The 16,337-nt window shown below is 39.5% G+C and overlaps 1 protein-coding gene across 1 annotated transcript; it reads right to left on the reverse strand.

The window, feature by feature from the left end:
- Positions 1-3,340: 3,340 nt before the first annotated feature.
- Positions 3,341-15,671, reverse strand: LOC120113281 (1-phosphatidylinositol-3-phosphate 5-kinase FAB1B-like). The gene is made up of 11 exons (XM_039134334.3): positions 14,978-15,671; positions 13,097-13,828; positions 12,639-12,792; positions 12,212-12,556; positions 9,880-10,827; positions 9,459-9,790; positions 9,243-9,366; positions 8,969-9,127; positions 7,354-8,874; positions 4,825-5,091; positions 3,341-3,911 (listed from the first exon to the last, which is right to left on the reverse strand). Exons 1-11 carry the CDS (start codon positions 15,580-15,582, stop codon positions 3,585-3,587), a joined length of 5,514 nt encoding a protein of 1,837 aa, XP_038990262.3. The 5' UTR covers positions 15,583-15,671; the 3' UTR covers positions 3,341-3,584.
- Between the last annotated feature and the right edge of the window lie 666 nt (positions 15,672-16,337).

Raw genomic sequence — 16,337 nt, forward strand, 5'->3', positions numbered from 1 at the left:
GCAAACATTTTGTTTTCCAATATCTACAAGAAGATAATCGTGAAGCTCACATTATAGTAGATACTCAAAGGCTAGCACCATTTTTCAACTAAAGCAGTTCCACTACAAGCACTGGCTTTCCACTAAAGTAATTCCTATTTTTTAATTAAAAAACATCCGATAATTAAGTCGACATGTCAGTTTTTGGTCCATCCAAAATAAATAGCTTGAAAATTGTGGTAATTTTGTTTTATCGCAATTATAATCAAATTAGGTCCATCTTTGGCCATTGGTATCCCTACATTCAGCATAGCTTAACTCTTGAAAGAAGATTGGGTGTAATCATACCGGCACTAACGCACCAGATCCCATCACAACTCTTGAAAGAAAATTGATGATAAAAGCCATGCCCCCCTTTCTTGAATGGCAATGGAAATTTGAATGATGTATAAGCCGTATGACAAATTGAATGAATGGTAAAGATGATCAACTTGCAATGAGTGAATTCAGCAAGGATATGGAAGGAGCAAATGAAGGGCAGGGCACAAGGTCATTCTAGGAATGTTCACTTATCAACACATGAGCATTGCTATCTGTTGATGTAGTTTGTGCTCTTAATAATAAAATTCACGAATACGTACAACAAAATCAAACATCCAAGGCTCCAGACTTGCATTCTAGTTAATAGGAGAAGACAGGGCAATCTTGAATTCTTTATGAAGTATGTGAATTGTAATAGCCCAAAATTGTACTTGGGCTAATGGGCCGGCCCGAGAGGCCAAGGCCCAGATCAAAGCGAGCCATGTTGCACGCAATAGGGAGGAGGAAGAAAACTCCGGTCAGGACTTCCTCTATTTAACTTCCCTTCTCCTCCTTTGATTTCCACCACCAGAATCGTCAAGAATTGCTACCGATTTTGAGTTATCCCAACACCGGCTAGAACTCGAGGACTTCCTTTATTTAACTCCCCTTATCCTCCTTTGATTTCCACAACCAGAATCGCCGAGTTATCCTCCTTTGATTGTGACTTTTGTTTTTGAGTTTCTCCCTTGATTCTGCGCCGGAAACATCGCCGGACTGAGGTAGGACCGAAGCCATTCCGACTCTCTTCTTCTTCTTCCGGTCTTCTAGCAGTGATTTTCCTTTGATTTGGCCAGGCAAATCGCCGTATTACCTTCCGAAACAGGGGTGCCATATTTTGGCTTCTTCTAGGTTTCGTTGTCGCCGGCAGCCTTGCCGCAGGGCGCCGTCGCACAGCATGGGCCGCGGCCACCATGCCGGCAACCCCACCTCTTCCGCCGGCCTCCCTCTTCATCTTCCCATCTTCTTCTAGTGGACCCACACCCGAGACGAGTTTCTTTCTTTGGCCACCGTCACAGTGGCCGCATCTGCCGGCAATGACCACGACCAAGGACCTCCTGCGACGCTGCCACTAGAGCAGGCCACCTTGGTGGCCGCGCCGCCCCTTGATCCTAGAAGAAAAGGAGAGGGACGGGCTCTCCCAAGAGAGTCTTCTCTCTCTCTCTCTCTCTGACATTTCTCTCTCTACCTAGATTGTCTCTTCCTAGCATTATTGGGCTTGGTAAGGACCATCTCGGTGACTTTTGGTCAGCTTTAACGAAGAGTCACGATTCATAGTCATCCGGCGGCGTGCCTGACCTCTCCTACCATGGTACTTACTAGGCACGTTTGAATTTTATCATCACCATCATCAATTTTTATTGTGCTATCTATGTTATGATCTGGCTCTTATTTTTGAGTTGACTTGTTAGACTATCCAGATCTGAACATCTGGATGTTACTACCTGATAGGTCAGAGCGGACCGACTCGAATCATCGGACGCTGCTATCTAATCAACCTTACCTTCCACATCTGATTTTTGCTTGCAAATAATAGAAAAAAAAAAGAATACGTTTTCTAGTAAGACAGTGGTATGTCCATGCAAGCACATCTTTATACTCTTCTGCTGGTTCAAGGATTTATCCTCTCAAACCTGCGCCTATCGCCATAATAGTGGTGCTTCCTCATCGCCGGGAATAGTCCTGTCTGTCTTCGTGACTTCCTTTTTACAGGCTCATTGCCTGGCTCTTTGGTGCGAGCTTTTAATTGCCCACTATGGATTCGAAACATTGGTCACTTACTGTTAAACTGTTCATTCTCAGACTCAATTTGGAGGCTGGTCCATTCGGTTCTAGGATCTCGTTGGCAATCAAAAATGACTATAGACTGCTTTGGACTGATTGGAGACTAAAGCCTCTCTAAAGAACTGATGCAAGCCTGGGACCGATTGGTAATTGCTATATTTGGTGCATCTCGACAGAGAAGAAAAGCATGATATTTTTGACATAGAAGCCATCAATTGATGCCGATGCCCTTAATTGACAATGGGTATTAAACTTTCACTGTTCGTTCACCATATCTTGCCACTTCTATGATACTCCATTTTAATATTAAGTAGCGATATCTCTGATGGGCGCCGATGCCGTCGCCCTCAATTGATGCCAATACTAACACTTCTCCCTGAATATGCCCCTCTATCTCTCCCTCCCTCCTTCTTCCTCTTTCTCCCTTTCATCTTCTCTCTCTCCCTAATGATTCTCCTCCTTTTAGGATTAGGGTTTCTCTCCCCCCCCCTAAATCTTCTCTCAATTTTTCATCTCTAGCACATCTTGGCTCAGTATGATACATACCAATACCATGCTGAGCCGATTGTCAGTCATTACAAGCACCGGTACTGATTAGCAAACCTTGCGTATAAGTAATATTTCATCAACATGATTCATGGACTAGAAACCGCCATTTGGCCTTGACCTTGGTGTGGACTGAAACTGGGGGCAGTGTGTGATCCAGGTCCGTCCTGATCTAGCACTGTTCTTGTCACAAAATTTGCTTGTGATACAAGAATCACACAACAAGACAGGTAGGAGATGAGGTAAATTTATTGTTGGAAATCACTTAGTGTAGTGCAAGGAGGACGTAGAGAAGGACAAAATTGCATCTTTTTACGTAAGAGGGTGCAACACTGAATTCCAAGACCCAAACAAGAGCAGATACAAAAATACTTGTAGAAAGTGCTTTTCTAAAGAGCAGGGAAGCCATGAGTAAAAGGGCTTGGTTGTGCTGAAGAAGAGGGTGAGGAAGTTTAAAGAGACCACTACTTGGACAGAGGGCTTATTGCCTTTGATAGGAGAGCAAATGAAGAAGCCATTCCCTGGATGAGAGCAGCCAGAGAAGAAGCCTTCCTAGCATCCAAGTCAGTATTACTAGATAACCTTGTGGCTTTGTTGTGGTAGCTAAATCAGTGAGAGGGGACAGAAAAAATAAGTAAAGTGCATACAACAGCAACATAAAGCTCATAGATGAAGCGTAAATGAGTTCCTATATGTGTGAGTTATATAATAGTATGCTGCTATTCCCTGGCCTGTAACTAGCACTGTGCTGCATCTTCAAAAAATAATTCACAAACACTCAAAAGAATACAAATGAGGCTACTAACTGTAGGGATATAAAAAGAATAGAAGAGGAAAAAGGAGTAACATATGAAGGAAACCCCAGAAAGATTGGTCATTCCCATACTTACACCATGAAATTTACTGAAAGCATCTTATGTTTTGGCTGAACCATCCTGCCGATTATCTTGACAGGCATCGGTCTCCGGCTTGGTGGGAATGATTGTAGGAGGTGACCACTGATCTGGGACCACAAGAAAATATGCAGACATGGCTTTCCTGAAACGCTTTTTGTATTGCTTAGGTGAAATCACAGTGGGAGACACATTCTTTGGCCCACCCAAAATTCCAGAAGCTTTCACCCACGTCTCTAGGTGTTTATCCCATGTATACTGCCTCATGAAATCTATGATTCCAAGTACCAGTTCATGCTTCTCCTCATCTATCCCGACCAATAATGAGTAATCCATTACATCTACAGACTGCAACATCATTAGTGACTTATTAGACATTGATCACATTGAACTTTAACAAGGAAGAAACCAATAATTTGTAGTTGAGCATAGAGCAATAGGTTTTAGTTCAGCAGAAACGCCAGAGAAGGTCAGAAAATGGATATTTCTTGACATAATAAAATGGAGTAAAAATAAGGTGGAGTAATATTGCAACTATAGCAAATTTTGAAACCATAAAATAAACACATGAAAGAATGGCTTTATTGTTCCGAAGATATAACCAAATTGCCTATGCAGTATGCCCCATGCCAAAATGCACTTCAAACCATATAAGCCAATGAGTCATGTTGTTAAACATGTTCCAGATATGTTAAAACAAACGCATGTTGAAATTCAAGTGCTTTGCATAGTTCCTACTCATAGTTCAAAATAGATCTTGTATTTTGTGAAAAACTGATGTTTAGTGATCACTTGATGCATCAGAAACGAGACTCTAAAACATTTAAAGATTTTGTTTACAAGAATTTTGATTTTCAGAGATCATTTTGCAGGGTGAAACGATAATTCACCAAGAGGGCATAACCAGTTGGTTATGCTCTAGGAACAATGAAGTGATTCCAAACTCAAATAATTAGAGAGAATCCAGAAATTTGAAGAAAAAGACAAAACATAATTCTACTTAGAAGTTCAAATAAGATGTTTAAAATTTGAGGAAAAAAATCTAAGATATGAATCTGGTATGACTAATTTCCAGAGAGAAACAGCAACTTCTTGATCATTACTTGAAGCGAAACTCAGTGTCAAGAGGAAGCAGTCTAGCAATATTGCACTGAACTCAGAAGTATAAATGAAGATCTAGTTAACGAGAAAAGATTTTTTTAATAAAAGCCACATCCACCTTGATAATTTAACAAACATCAGGGGCAATTTCTGAACTCACCGCAAGGAATGAGGTATCGTTCCAAACAGCTCTCTCCAACAGCCGCTTAGCCTTGTTCCCCACAAAAATCGGAGAAGTTGGCATTGACTCGATTAAGTTCTGATCAAGAAGTACTTTATTATTACCACTTGAATCTGGATTGTATCGTGACCTTGAAGACCCCTTTAGGTCATACAACCTTGTCAAATTTCGCCCAAACAAGAGATTCTCCATAACCAGCACATCCATCCTCAGTTCTTTTCCACCCTTCAGGTTCCTGGATGTAACCTGTCATAAAAGGTTTGAGTAAAGCAAGCAATTACATCTCATAGAGAAATGGAGATGAAAATGTAGGTTATAAAAACAGTAAAACTAACTTATAAGAAAAGGAATTCCACCGGGATTTCAAAACCAATGATGAAAACACCTGTACATACTTTCCCAAAAACATAACCTTATTAATACCATTTTTTATTAGATTATGCAAGATTCATAGACCTCCAAGCTTTGTTAAATATTACTAAACATTGCCATGCATAGTGAAACTTTATATTATCAACATCTTTTTTATGGGTAATGCCCTTTGTTTTTATTGCTAATGAATTTATTTGTTTCTAACATAAGATATATGTACCTCCTTCAAACAATTTCTTGTTTCTTAACCATCATTCCCACTCTATCAGCTTCCTTCAACTTGATTAGTTCTTGTAACTTCATCAAACACCCTGTTCTTATTTGGGCTGATCAAGGATTTAAGTATCGCAGGCCAGTCGCATGCTGGCCAGGCAACACCATGGTACATATCATGCTATGCTGAGCAGGCAAATGCTTGGAACACCCTGGCACGGGTGCATGCCAAGTATTGGCATGCACCTAATATTGCATCAGTGCAATGTGCTGGTAAGGCACTGAGAATAGTACGTATCATGCATGCCATGCAGACCGGCTTTAGATCCATGGTGTTTATATCTCCATTCATCTCCCTATCGCATTTCGTCAAAACATTTCAATTTAATTTTCCTGAGTTGTTCATCAATCCAATTCACCCATGAACTGTAAACCCACAATCATCCACGACAAAGGAACAAAATCTCCACAGAACTTTCTACATAACCATCTCTTCTCAAACTAAACACAGAGTTGTGCCTTCCCAACCTTCAGGAGCTTTAAATGGATGAGTATGAGAAAGCATAGAATCTCTAGAATGATCACAAATTTAGAAATTTCTGCAGTAAATACAACTAATTCGCTCACATTAATAAAATTTGTAATGACTCTTATGCAATATCAAAATTGCTTCTTTAGATCCTCAAGCAACGATACTTAAGTCACTTTATGAGCACCTTGTACTGTCCTACTCCTATCTCCTATCCTATCAAAGATCTATAAGTTTAGTTCAATTGAGTGCCTAGGTATATATCCCCAATCCCCATACTCCATGTAAAAAAAAAGGAGATCAGTCAGGTTCTCTCTTTGTAATTGCAAGATGAATTACTGCAAAAATAACTAACATATTCTATAACATCTAACCACGAATAAGTTATTTAACTCCATATCCACCATATAATTTCTATTGTAGGCTAGACAATGAGTAGACAATTATTCATTTCACGAATTTTTAGATCATTTTGTTGTAGTGGTTCTAAAGCTCATCTATGATTTTGGTTTTGGAAATTTCAGCAGTTTTATTGGTTGCAACTTAAATTTCAGAAGTTTCAATTTAAAAGAAATTTTATAGAGTGTACAATATCATTTTATTGTAACAATATAGAGTTATAGACCATATGACAGTCTAAAAGTTTATAAGAATATAGTTTTCGCACGGCTAAGCTTGTCTTGGAAACTTTGCCTTGTTCTAATTATGTTGGGAATATAATGTTGCAGTACTTTCAGCTTGTCTCAAAAGAGATAAATCCAAGTTTAATCTAGATAAAACTTTTTTATCAGGAAAGCAATAAAAAAAATGACAAAAGATTGACATATATAGGCCAAATTTACAATGAACTTGGTCCTGTAAATTATTTAAGCCAACCCTGAAATCAACCTTAACTTTCAACTGGTTTGGCTGAAAACTACAACACTTTGATTTTGGAGTTTCACGTGGAAGTTAAAGCCATATTCTCTACATTTGAGTCTTCCTAAGGTGTTCCTCACCATATCTCAAATCCTTAAGAATTTATACAAAAAGAAGATGAATATGTGTTTCCACAAGCAGAATGGATTTCTGAACATATAGAAGGAATTGTATAATATGACATACTTGATCTCTAGTATGCAACCAAGATTATCAATCAAACTTATAGGGCTATAACAGGATCCAAGTCAAAAAAAAAAGTCTATATATTTGCTTCATCCCAAACTACTTTGGCTCCAAGCTCGAGGTAATCTAAAATTTGTGACAGGCCGACAGCGTAACAGATTATTCTTAAGCATGAAAAGAAATTAACAAATCAGATATTTACCAAATGAGATAACTAATAAAAAAATAAATTAAAAGAAAAATTTTAAAAAATAAACCATGAAAGTGAACAAGCTCAAAAGAGCAGACACCTGATAAATACCCAGAATCTTCGCCAAGCATGTGGGACTTCTAGTGCCTGTCGACTCTGAGAGGTACTTAAAATACCCTGGAGCAAACTTGATAAATGATTCTAGTTCTGTTTTTGTAACTTGTTTTATAATGAACCTGTCATCCAATGATTTTGCAAAAAAGACATTGCTCTTACCACCCTGCGCTCCCCATTTTTTACAACGACTGAGAGACCTTATGAAATCAAACTCAGATGGGCAGCAAGTTCTCCTTAAAGCATCAAAGCATTTCGCATAATAACATGTCACAGTATATTTCACTTTTCCAAGTGGGCCCTCATCTGCAAAAGAAACTTTGACATGCATTTCTTTTGTATAGGTAAGTGGATCCAAAACTACAGAGCCCCTGCTCCCAGACAAAGATAAAATGCTATCATCAATTGATCCAAAACTTTTGTAAGGTTCAGAAGTAGTTTCATCAAATGATCTAGATAAATGAAAATCTCCTGACTCATGGGTTGCCAACAAAAGTGAAGTTTCTACACCATCTCTTGTTCTCTCGCGCTCATCTGAAATCTGAATATGATATTCAGGGGAGACAAGTGCATAAGAAATTATAGTGGTTGGTTCATCATCATAAATTGGGATGACCGTGTCGTTAACTCCAACAGGAAGAAGAAATCTTGCCCCACCTTGACACTCTAACTCGCGGAACAAAGGAACATAGACAGGTTTGTACTCATTGAGAGAATTAAATCTGGGGGTGCTTCCCAAATTCCTGTAAAAAGGACGATAAAAGTTCAGGAAAGGCATTCTAATCCAGATTGAGAAGTCCTCAGCACTGTCTCCCAACTTGGTAAGCAATGCAGAGGCAAAGGATTGAGTTACTTCAGCTCCACTTCGTTCTTCTGAATCCTTGGAAACTGATGCTGCAGCTGCAGCTTCAAATGAATTTGATGAATCTAACAAGCTTGCATGAAAAAGGAAAGGACCATTTTCACCAGTCCACTTTGCATCAAACGTGTCTGATAGATTTACCAGAACAGGAAACTGCCCATCGGAGAGGGTTCGACGGCCAATAAGACCAGTTTCTAAAAGAACTGATTGTTTGCTTGCACTTGTGCTGGTAGAACGATGCGTTTTGATTTGTTTCCCTTGAAAAGAATCCAATTCTATACATCTTCTTTGATGACCAGAATAATGAACATGATGATCATTGATATCCTCCTGATGGTTAATTGCATATGTGCTCCCATTAAGGAATTCATTGTCTCTGAAATCTCCAGGAAATGTGTCCAACCTATTAAAGCCTTTTTGTGGCTTCAGTCCTAGATTCGTATCTGTCAGCCTCTCCTTATCTCTTGTCACAAAACTCTGAAGAACTTCATCAGGACAACTATCTGATCCAGCAGCAAATATCAACCGCTGATCCCATAAATATGAATAAAAGATCAACTGCCTCTTTAGCTTATTAACCTCAAGAATATCAATGACTGGTTGCCCCTTCCTTGCCTCCTTTTTCAGTACTCTATGCAGATAGCCCTAAAACAAATCAACAATCTCAATCAATATGAGAACAGAAATCCAATCCATCGAAAATTGAGGGGGTTGGGGCGGTTGGGGAACAGCACATCACCTCAAATTCAGCTTTCTCCTTCTGCAGAATTCCTTCAAGTTCAACAATCTGAGGTCTTATTTCTGGTGCTTTCATGCTACCGTTAATACTCTTTCTCTCTGCAATTTGGTGCAGAGCATTTAGAATTTCATTGAACAGAAGTTCTGCCCCATCAGACACCTGTTATATTGGAGTTATATATTATCTACTCCAAAATAAAATATAATGTGAAATTGTGAACAATAGCAACTACCAAAAAGAGGTGCAAAGTCTCTGCTTGTCATATGCAACAGACCTCATTTGCTTCCTTCTGTATCCACTCCTGATGCTCATAATTGAAATCAAGCTTCTGAGGAGGAAGATAAACAGAGTGAACATCAATTGATGCATACCGGAAGCATGCAACCATTTTTCCAAACCTGTCCATGTAAGAATAGAGAAGTGAGAATAGAAGGTCATAGTTGATAATTTGACTTATAAAGAAAATAGTGAAGAGTGAAGCATGATGTACCCATAAAATCGGAGGCAGTCTCTGTGAAGAGAATGGCCACAGCTAGCTACCCTACTTGCAGCAGCATGATTTGAAAAGCTAAGCTCCAAAAATTTACCAAAAGATAAACCCCAAGCAGCATCAGACATTACAACTCTACGAGTTGCTGGAGGGAATGCATTATTGCGAGGACACCGTAAGCATCTATGCCACATCCAAATCTTGCCATCCCGTTCTCCTGGCAAAGGAATTTCTGGAAGCTTTCTAACAGATATAGTCAAACTGCCCTGGTGATGCGTGTAACAATGAACATGAGCTTCTGAAGGCATATCACAAGAACGGCACCTATAACTCTGACATCCACAGAAGCCACTGTCAGTAATAGAGACATAAATTATAAGTCAAAAGAAAGATATCATAAAATCGCAAAAGGGAAGATAACCTGGTCAAAAAGATGGTCACGTAAATATCTGCCCAAAGGTTTGTCAAAGTTGCCATAGTACTTGATACGAAAGAGATGTGAACGCTCACAAATGGTTCCTTTCCACACACAGCGGGTTGATAGAGAAACCAAAATACTCTGATGATCCGAAGAAGGTGGGAGTTCTTCCTTTATCGATGTGTTTTCAGGCCTCCAGTCAATATCTTGACGTGAAGTTGCAAAACTAGATGAGCCAGGTTGCTTCTCTACCATATGGCTGCTCTTGATTTGGGCATCATTAGCCATTATACCACACCTTTCTGAGGTCTCCAAAGTATCAAGACAGCTGCCGGGGACAACAGAATCATGCTCAATTGCAGGGTCATCAGGTCTAAATGTTTCAGCCTCAAGACATTCTCCAAAGCAAACCTTATTTTTCTCCTTCATGGCATGATGTCCAGGTGAAGAATTTGAGACTACGTCTGATATGGATAAAGAAGATATGGATGCCCTACTTGTTGGTTCCACAACTTGCTCAGCCTGGTTGCTCTTCTCCACAGAAAACCTTTTAGTATCAGATAATATGCCAAATGCAGAGGCAGAATCTGCCATTTGAGAGTTGTTTCTTTCAGTGGAATATAGCGATGCTGCCTTCATGATTTTTCCAGAATTCAGTAATGCTAGAGATGGGTCCGATGTATTGGGTCTTTGAGCATCACTACCATGATGCACCTTGCCAGCAGCAGGGGATGTGAAACCAGGTATTGTGGAAATGGATCTGTCAATGCTGGAAGGTGTATCAGGCAGTGCAACAGTTATTGGAGACTTCAAGGGAAGTTCTGGTAGAGAGGCACCTTCATCCGCAAGAAAAGATGTTTCCAAAGCCAAGTGATAGGCTGCAAAAACTCCATATTGGACTACATGTTTCACTTTCTTGAGGTCATCAATATTGGCACCTTTAAGCAAAACCTATGGAGGTCAAACACACCAGCTGCATAAGATTTCTAATATGGTTTAAGCATTGCAGTTAACTATTCATGTACGTAATTTGAATCATAGTATAACTGGTTGTGACATTGCACACAAGATAATGAAATTCTACTCAATTACTCAATGCAGAGATCCTGGAAAACTACACACATAAGTACACGTCTGAGTAATACCAATCATATACATATACACAAATATATGTACTTACATAGATATGTATAGTTCCAACTATAAATTGAATTGAATACATACAAAATATGTAAATCTTTCATCCATGTTGGCCTTCGCATGCTATCAAAAAGATGGTAAACCTGCACATCTCATGCCAGATTTAGGACAAGTATTCACATAATATGATATATTTTATATTATACACGTGATTAAGAAAACAAGAAGCCTGGTCCAAAAGTCAAACCAACATATCCGGGATGTCTCATAAAAACTTTAAAAAGCTTCCCAAGGTTTGCCGTACCAACTTGTACCGTACCATATTGGTAAGGTACCAATACGTTACCAAGGTTTCGTTTGGTATATGAGTCAAACCGTTTCATAGTAGTCCAAATCGAGCAGAACAGCACCGTATTGCCCAGTACCCATCTGAAACTGGGGTGTGTACCATACCAAACTGACCTATACTATTGGGCAATATCATGGTAAAATATGAGAAGAAAGGGGCTAGAAGCTATCTCAATATAATGCCTCCCTGCTCGGAGAAAGATGTCATCCATCCCTTGGTCGTTAAGGTGGGGTGAAAACTGCAACTAATGCTCTTTCTCCGTCGTTGAATACGGGAGAGTGCATATTGTATTGTACCGACCGTACTGTATCAAACCAGTTGAATACCGATAGAGTACCTAGTACCAAGATTGCGGACCCTGAAGCTGCTTCTTTGCTAAAGCATTTCAGTAAAACATTAATGATCGGATTAAAATTTAAACAGTCTTGCTGAATGAAATGGCAGAATATTCCATTTATACCTCATGATGATTATAGCTTTATAAATGTTCTAAAACCATGACCACCTAGAAAGCATCTAAACCAGGAAATACCCAAAACTAAATTGCAGGTCCTGATAATGTTGCCATACAGATTGCAAGTAGATTAAGCGGTGATTTTATTCCCCGAGAAGAATAACTATTTCAACTTTTCTTAATTTATCCACTGATGTTTAGAAAGAGATTTTGTAACAAGTTGATAGGGCAGACAGGCAGGTTTTGTTAAAAAGCACCAGTAGCTAAGCATAACAGACATTGTTTATCTTTAGGTGCTAAAGTCTGCATCATAACCAATCCAAATTTGTCACCTTCCACTGGACCCAAAATAGGTCTGAAGCAAAAATACCTGGAATGTATAAATGACTTACAGTGCAGCCCAAGGGCTTCGGGCACCCTTCGAAAAACATCAAAGTTTTCATCATTCTCTTCCCTCCTTGCCCTGCACCACCAAGTTCTTCAACAAACTTTTCCACATGAAATAAATCGCAATGCCCCAGTTTCTGAGATGACAGATGGTCAATAGAAGGCACTATCTGAGCACCAGTGCAGCGGGCTATACGCTCCAAGAGAGGTCTCTTGATATTCAAAACAAGTGAAATGTTCCTTGCTAGAAGATAATCTTGCGCAAACCGAGATACTGATTTCTCCACCAAAAGGACATTGGGGTGGTGAGCATCTATCTTTGCAACTGCCATTTTCAAGTGATCCATTTCCTGAACAATGTGCATAGCATGAGAATAAGCAGAAAAATATGAGAAAACTCAAATGAAAAGAAATTCACAACAATCAACACACCTGCTTCAGCAAAGTATCAAAACTTGACAGCAGATTGGTCACTCGCTGGTACTCAAGAGCTCCCCCAAGAACTTGGAAATGAGGTTTTTCTATTTTGGACGCCATACGCCGATGTGCCACATTCTTCTTACAGACAACTCCTTTTATGACCATGCTACAAAAATGAGTAAAGAAGTTCAGCAAACTCATACTGCTTGACAAGATCGGATCGCCAATATCAGCAACTGAATTTTAATATATTCACGATTAAAACACCAGTCCATATCACTTAGATGTATAACACGGGCATGTCCTAACAGAAAAGGCAGAAGCCAATTAGTAGTTCACCAATCCAGATTATCCAGAAATGAAGAAGTGCCTTAACAAAAGCCAGTAAAGTTGCTATAGTGCAAAATAAGCAGCAACAGAACATATGAGGTCATGTTCCATTAAGGAATTCAATATTATCAGGAACTCACCTTTCACTGCGATGTCCACAAGCTAAGCACTTAACCTTCACATACCCACCAGGATCCATTCCTCCTCCCTTGCTAGTGTCTGGCTTAAGGAGTGTAGCTGCTTCCCATGACAAAGAGGTAATTATTTCCAACCAACTTCCTTTATCATTGTCCTCATTTACGGGAAGATTTTCAACCTGCAGTAGTTGAGCTATCAAAGCCCTGAAATGTCCATCAACCACACTTTTCATTGCCTTCTTATGCTCTTCACTCGACTGATCTCTACTCTGGTACTCATCACTTCCAAAGCAATTTGATGAGCGAAGATATCCCCCCTCTCCAGAAGCATCTTCATCGTCATCATTATATAGAATAGCCTCTCTGTGATCTTCTTCATCTTCTGGGTCAGGAGGAACCCAGAGCAGTCCATTATTCTCAAAATCCACAGGTTCTGCATTTGTATGTTTAATTCCATATATGGAAGCAGCATCACACTCATAGCTATTATCAGGTTCACATTCTTCCTCCATCTTATCAACATCTAAAGAAGCATGAAATTCTGTGTTGTCATGAAATGGAGAGCAGACATCCTTGGCATCAATATTTTCTTCAGCAGGAGGCATTTCATTTGAATGGAAATCCTGGCCAACTTCATCAAACTCGACTTGGCCATAGTAGTCATCAGAATGCTGAAAACTTTGTGCTTCCAAATTAGAGGGGCATAAACCATACACATCATAATCGTCATCACTCCTGTAATGAAAAACAAATGATGCATGAATTATAAGAAAACCTTAAAAACTAAAGGAACTGGCTAAATTCAACCTTAGCAGTCAGTATATGGACAGTTTTGAGATGGTATACTACAGTTTTATGCAAAAGTTAAGGATCATCTATAGCTACTGAGAGATAAAGCATCATTAGCTATCAGCTGGAGAAACTTAAGATGCATAAAGATCAAAAATAGAATAGATATCTTTATTTAATATTAAAATGGAGTTTCATAGAAGTGTTAAGATAAGGTGAACAACCAGTGAAGGACATAAAAGAAACACCACCAAAGTTTAATAGTCAAGAAAAGTACGAGATCAAGCATTTAAGAAAAATATGGCAGGACGAATTCATAGATTCAGCCAAGTTTAAAGAAAGTTGGTGTCAAAGAATGAAGCAGGTATTCCCTTCCTATCAAATCAGCTAACAACATTGAAGAGACACGGAATATTAACAGAAAATGTCTCCTCCACTGAGACACCAGATAAAACTATTTACAATGTGGGCTAAAGCAGCTTCGTAAATCAGATAGCTTGGACTAACAAAAGCAAATTTATGCATTATACATACTTCTAAAATTTTGAAACAATCTTTGTAACCACTTGTGCATAGAGAAGATACTTGAGCAAGACAAGAATGTTTGTATCAATCATAAAAAATTTTAAAAAAAATTGCTCTGCTTGACATGTGGGCATATCATATACATAACGTGTGTATAATATCTTAATAAACAGCAAATTACATGAAAGTATCTGTTCAAATGTATCGAGTGAGGATGTCATGAAAACCATGTGTGATCTCAAAATACCAAAGAACCATTTACACAAGCCTATGAAATTGGCTAGCTTATCAACATGCTTGCCATATGGATATCTAGCATGACATGAGTTCTTATTTTAAACCATTCGAGGAAACAAGACATAAAAATGGTGACCTAATGCACAAGGCTCCTGCCTTTACGAGGTCTAGGGAGGACCAAATGTACGCAGCCTTATCCCGCATGCAGAGAGGCTGTTTCCATGGTGTGAACTCATGACACGAGGCTACAAAAGAGCAACCTTACTGTTGCATAAGGCCTTAACCTCTGAAGGAAACAGATATGCAAGCACCAAATTACCAGCCAAATTATACCTGTTGATACGATAACTTAATTGAGTGGGTGGAGAAGGATCTCTGATGTCCATGCCCCTTCCAGATATTAGAGCATCCTGCTTATCTGCAAAGGTTTCAGGTCTCGCAGATTGGCTGGGACTAGGGCCAGAACCATCTCGAACATGCTGATAAGGACCAGTTGAGTAGGAACAGATTGTTGTGGCAATGCTGTTAACTGTCCCACTGGACTGGGTACTGACCAAACTGGTTGTTGAAAGCGAAGGGCTAACAACTGGAGCATGCGCTCTAACCCCATGATTAGCTGTTGCTACTTCCTGCTCCCACTGTTTAAAACAAAAGTTACAAACTCGGATCCGCTCCCCCTCTTCTCCGCCACTCTTTGGGCCATCAGATAAAACAGGGACAGAATTTGCAGTGCATTTTCCACAAAAAATACGCCCACAAAGACGGCAATGGTGTCTGCGGTTGAAGAATGTGAACTGTGAATCACACTCATAACAAACTCTACAGCTGTGATCGGGCATCCAAAAGTCCCTTGATACATTTGTAGGCTCAGACCGTCGAGCCATCAAGGATTTCAGGATGTCAGCCACCTCAGAGAATGCCTTGTCGGAGGTTTCCATTGACGATGGAGCCTTCCAAGGCCAGTCATTCTGAAATATTCATCTGATGCTACAAAACCGAATGGCAAAACCCCCTATTTCACCCATCCACACACCCGTCGATTACAAACAAAAAACAACAATGACGTCAACGACGACGACAACGATACAACTCAGCTTCCTCTTTGGAAAAGACCAACCAGAAGCAGTATTCTGCCTTCTTAGAACCTCTCACAAAGTATGTAGCCAATTGGATGATCAAATGCTAGCACCGATTAATCTTGCTTCTCGTATGGAATCCTGAGGAATCCAATATTGAAATTCCATGAACCAACTAATATACTGATTCTTATAAATATACAACCGGCAATGCAATCGAAATATTCAAACATAATAACCCTGAAATCTTCCTGCCAAAAGTTATCACACATCAACAAAAACTCAATTCCTACCAATTAAGAGAAGATGACAGCCTTCCTGTACAATACCAGCAAACATAATACCTCGATTCTCCCAAAGATCCTTGATACTTTTACACATTCAATCCCTAGCTCCATATGAATAGAGAACCCTGATTCCAGGAAATTCAACTGCCCTCAAGGCGGCAAATGCTGGGCCCCAGAAAAATTGCCTCTCATTCAACCACCACTACGAAATTACCCCCCAAAAGAAGAAAAACAGAATCAAAACTGGTCACTTACCAATCTCGAGCTCCAGTAACAGACAAATCAAACAAACGCTGACGCATCCAAAGAAACTAATTTTTTCCTCGGACA

The sequence above is a fragment of the Phoenix dactylifera genome, chromosome 15, assembly GCF_051530095.1.
Source record: "Phoenix dactylifera cultivar Ajwa chromosome 15, Ajwa_hap1_PhDact_Kaust_v1.1, whole genome shotgun sequence".
NCBI classification, from domain to species: Eukaryota; Viridiplantae; Streptophyta; class Magnoliopsida; order Arecales; family Arecaceae; genus Phoenix; species Phoenix dactylifera.

Coding starts and splice junctions, on each gene's coding strand:
- LOC120113281 (XM_039134334.3), bottom strand. CDS start 15,582: ATGGAAACCTCCGACAAGGCATTCTCTGAGGTGGCTGACATCCTGAAA. Junction 12,793..13,096: donor TGTGGACATCGCAGTGAAAG/GTGAGTTCCTGA, acceptor TCATTTTTGTAG/CATGGTCATAAAAGGAGTTG. Junction 9,128..9,242: donor TACAGAAGGAAGCAAATGAG/GTCTGTTGCATA, acceptor CCAATATAACAG/GTGTCTGATGGGGCAGAACT.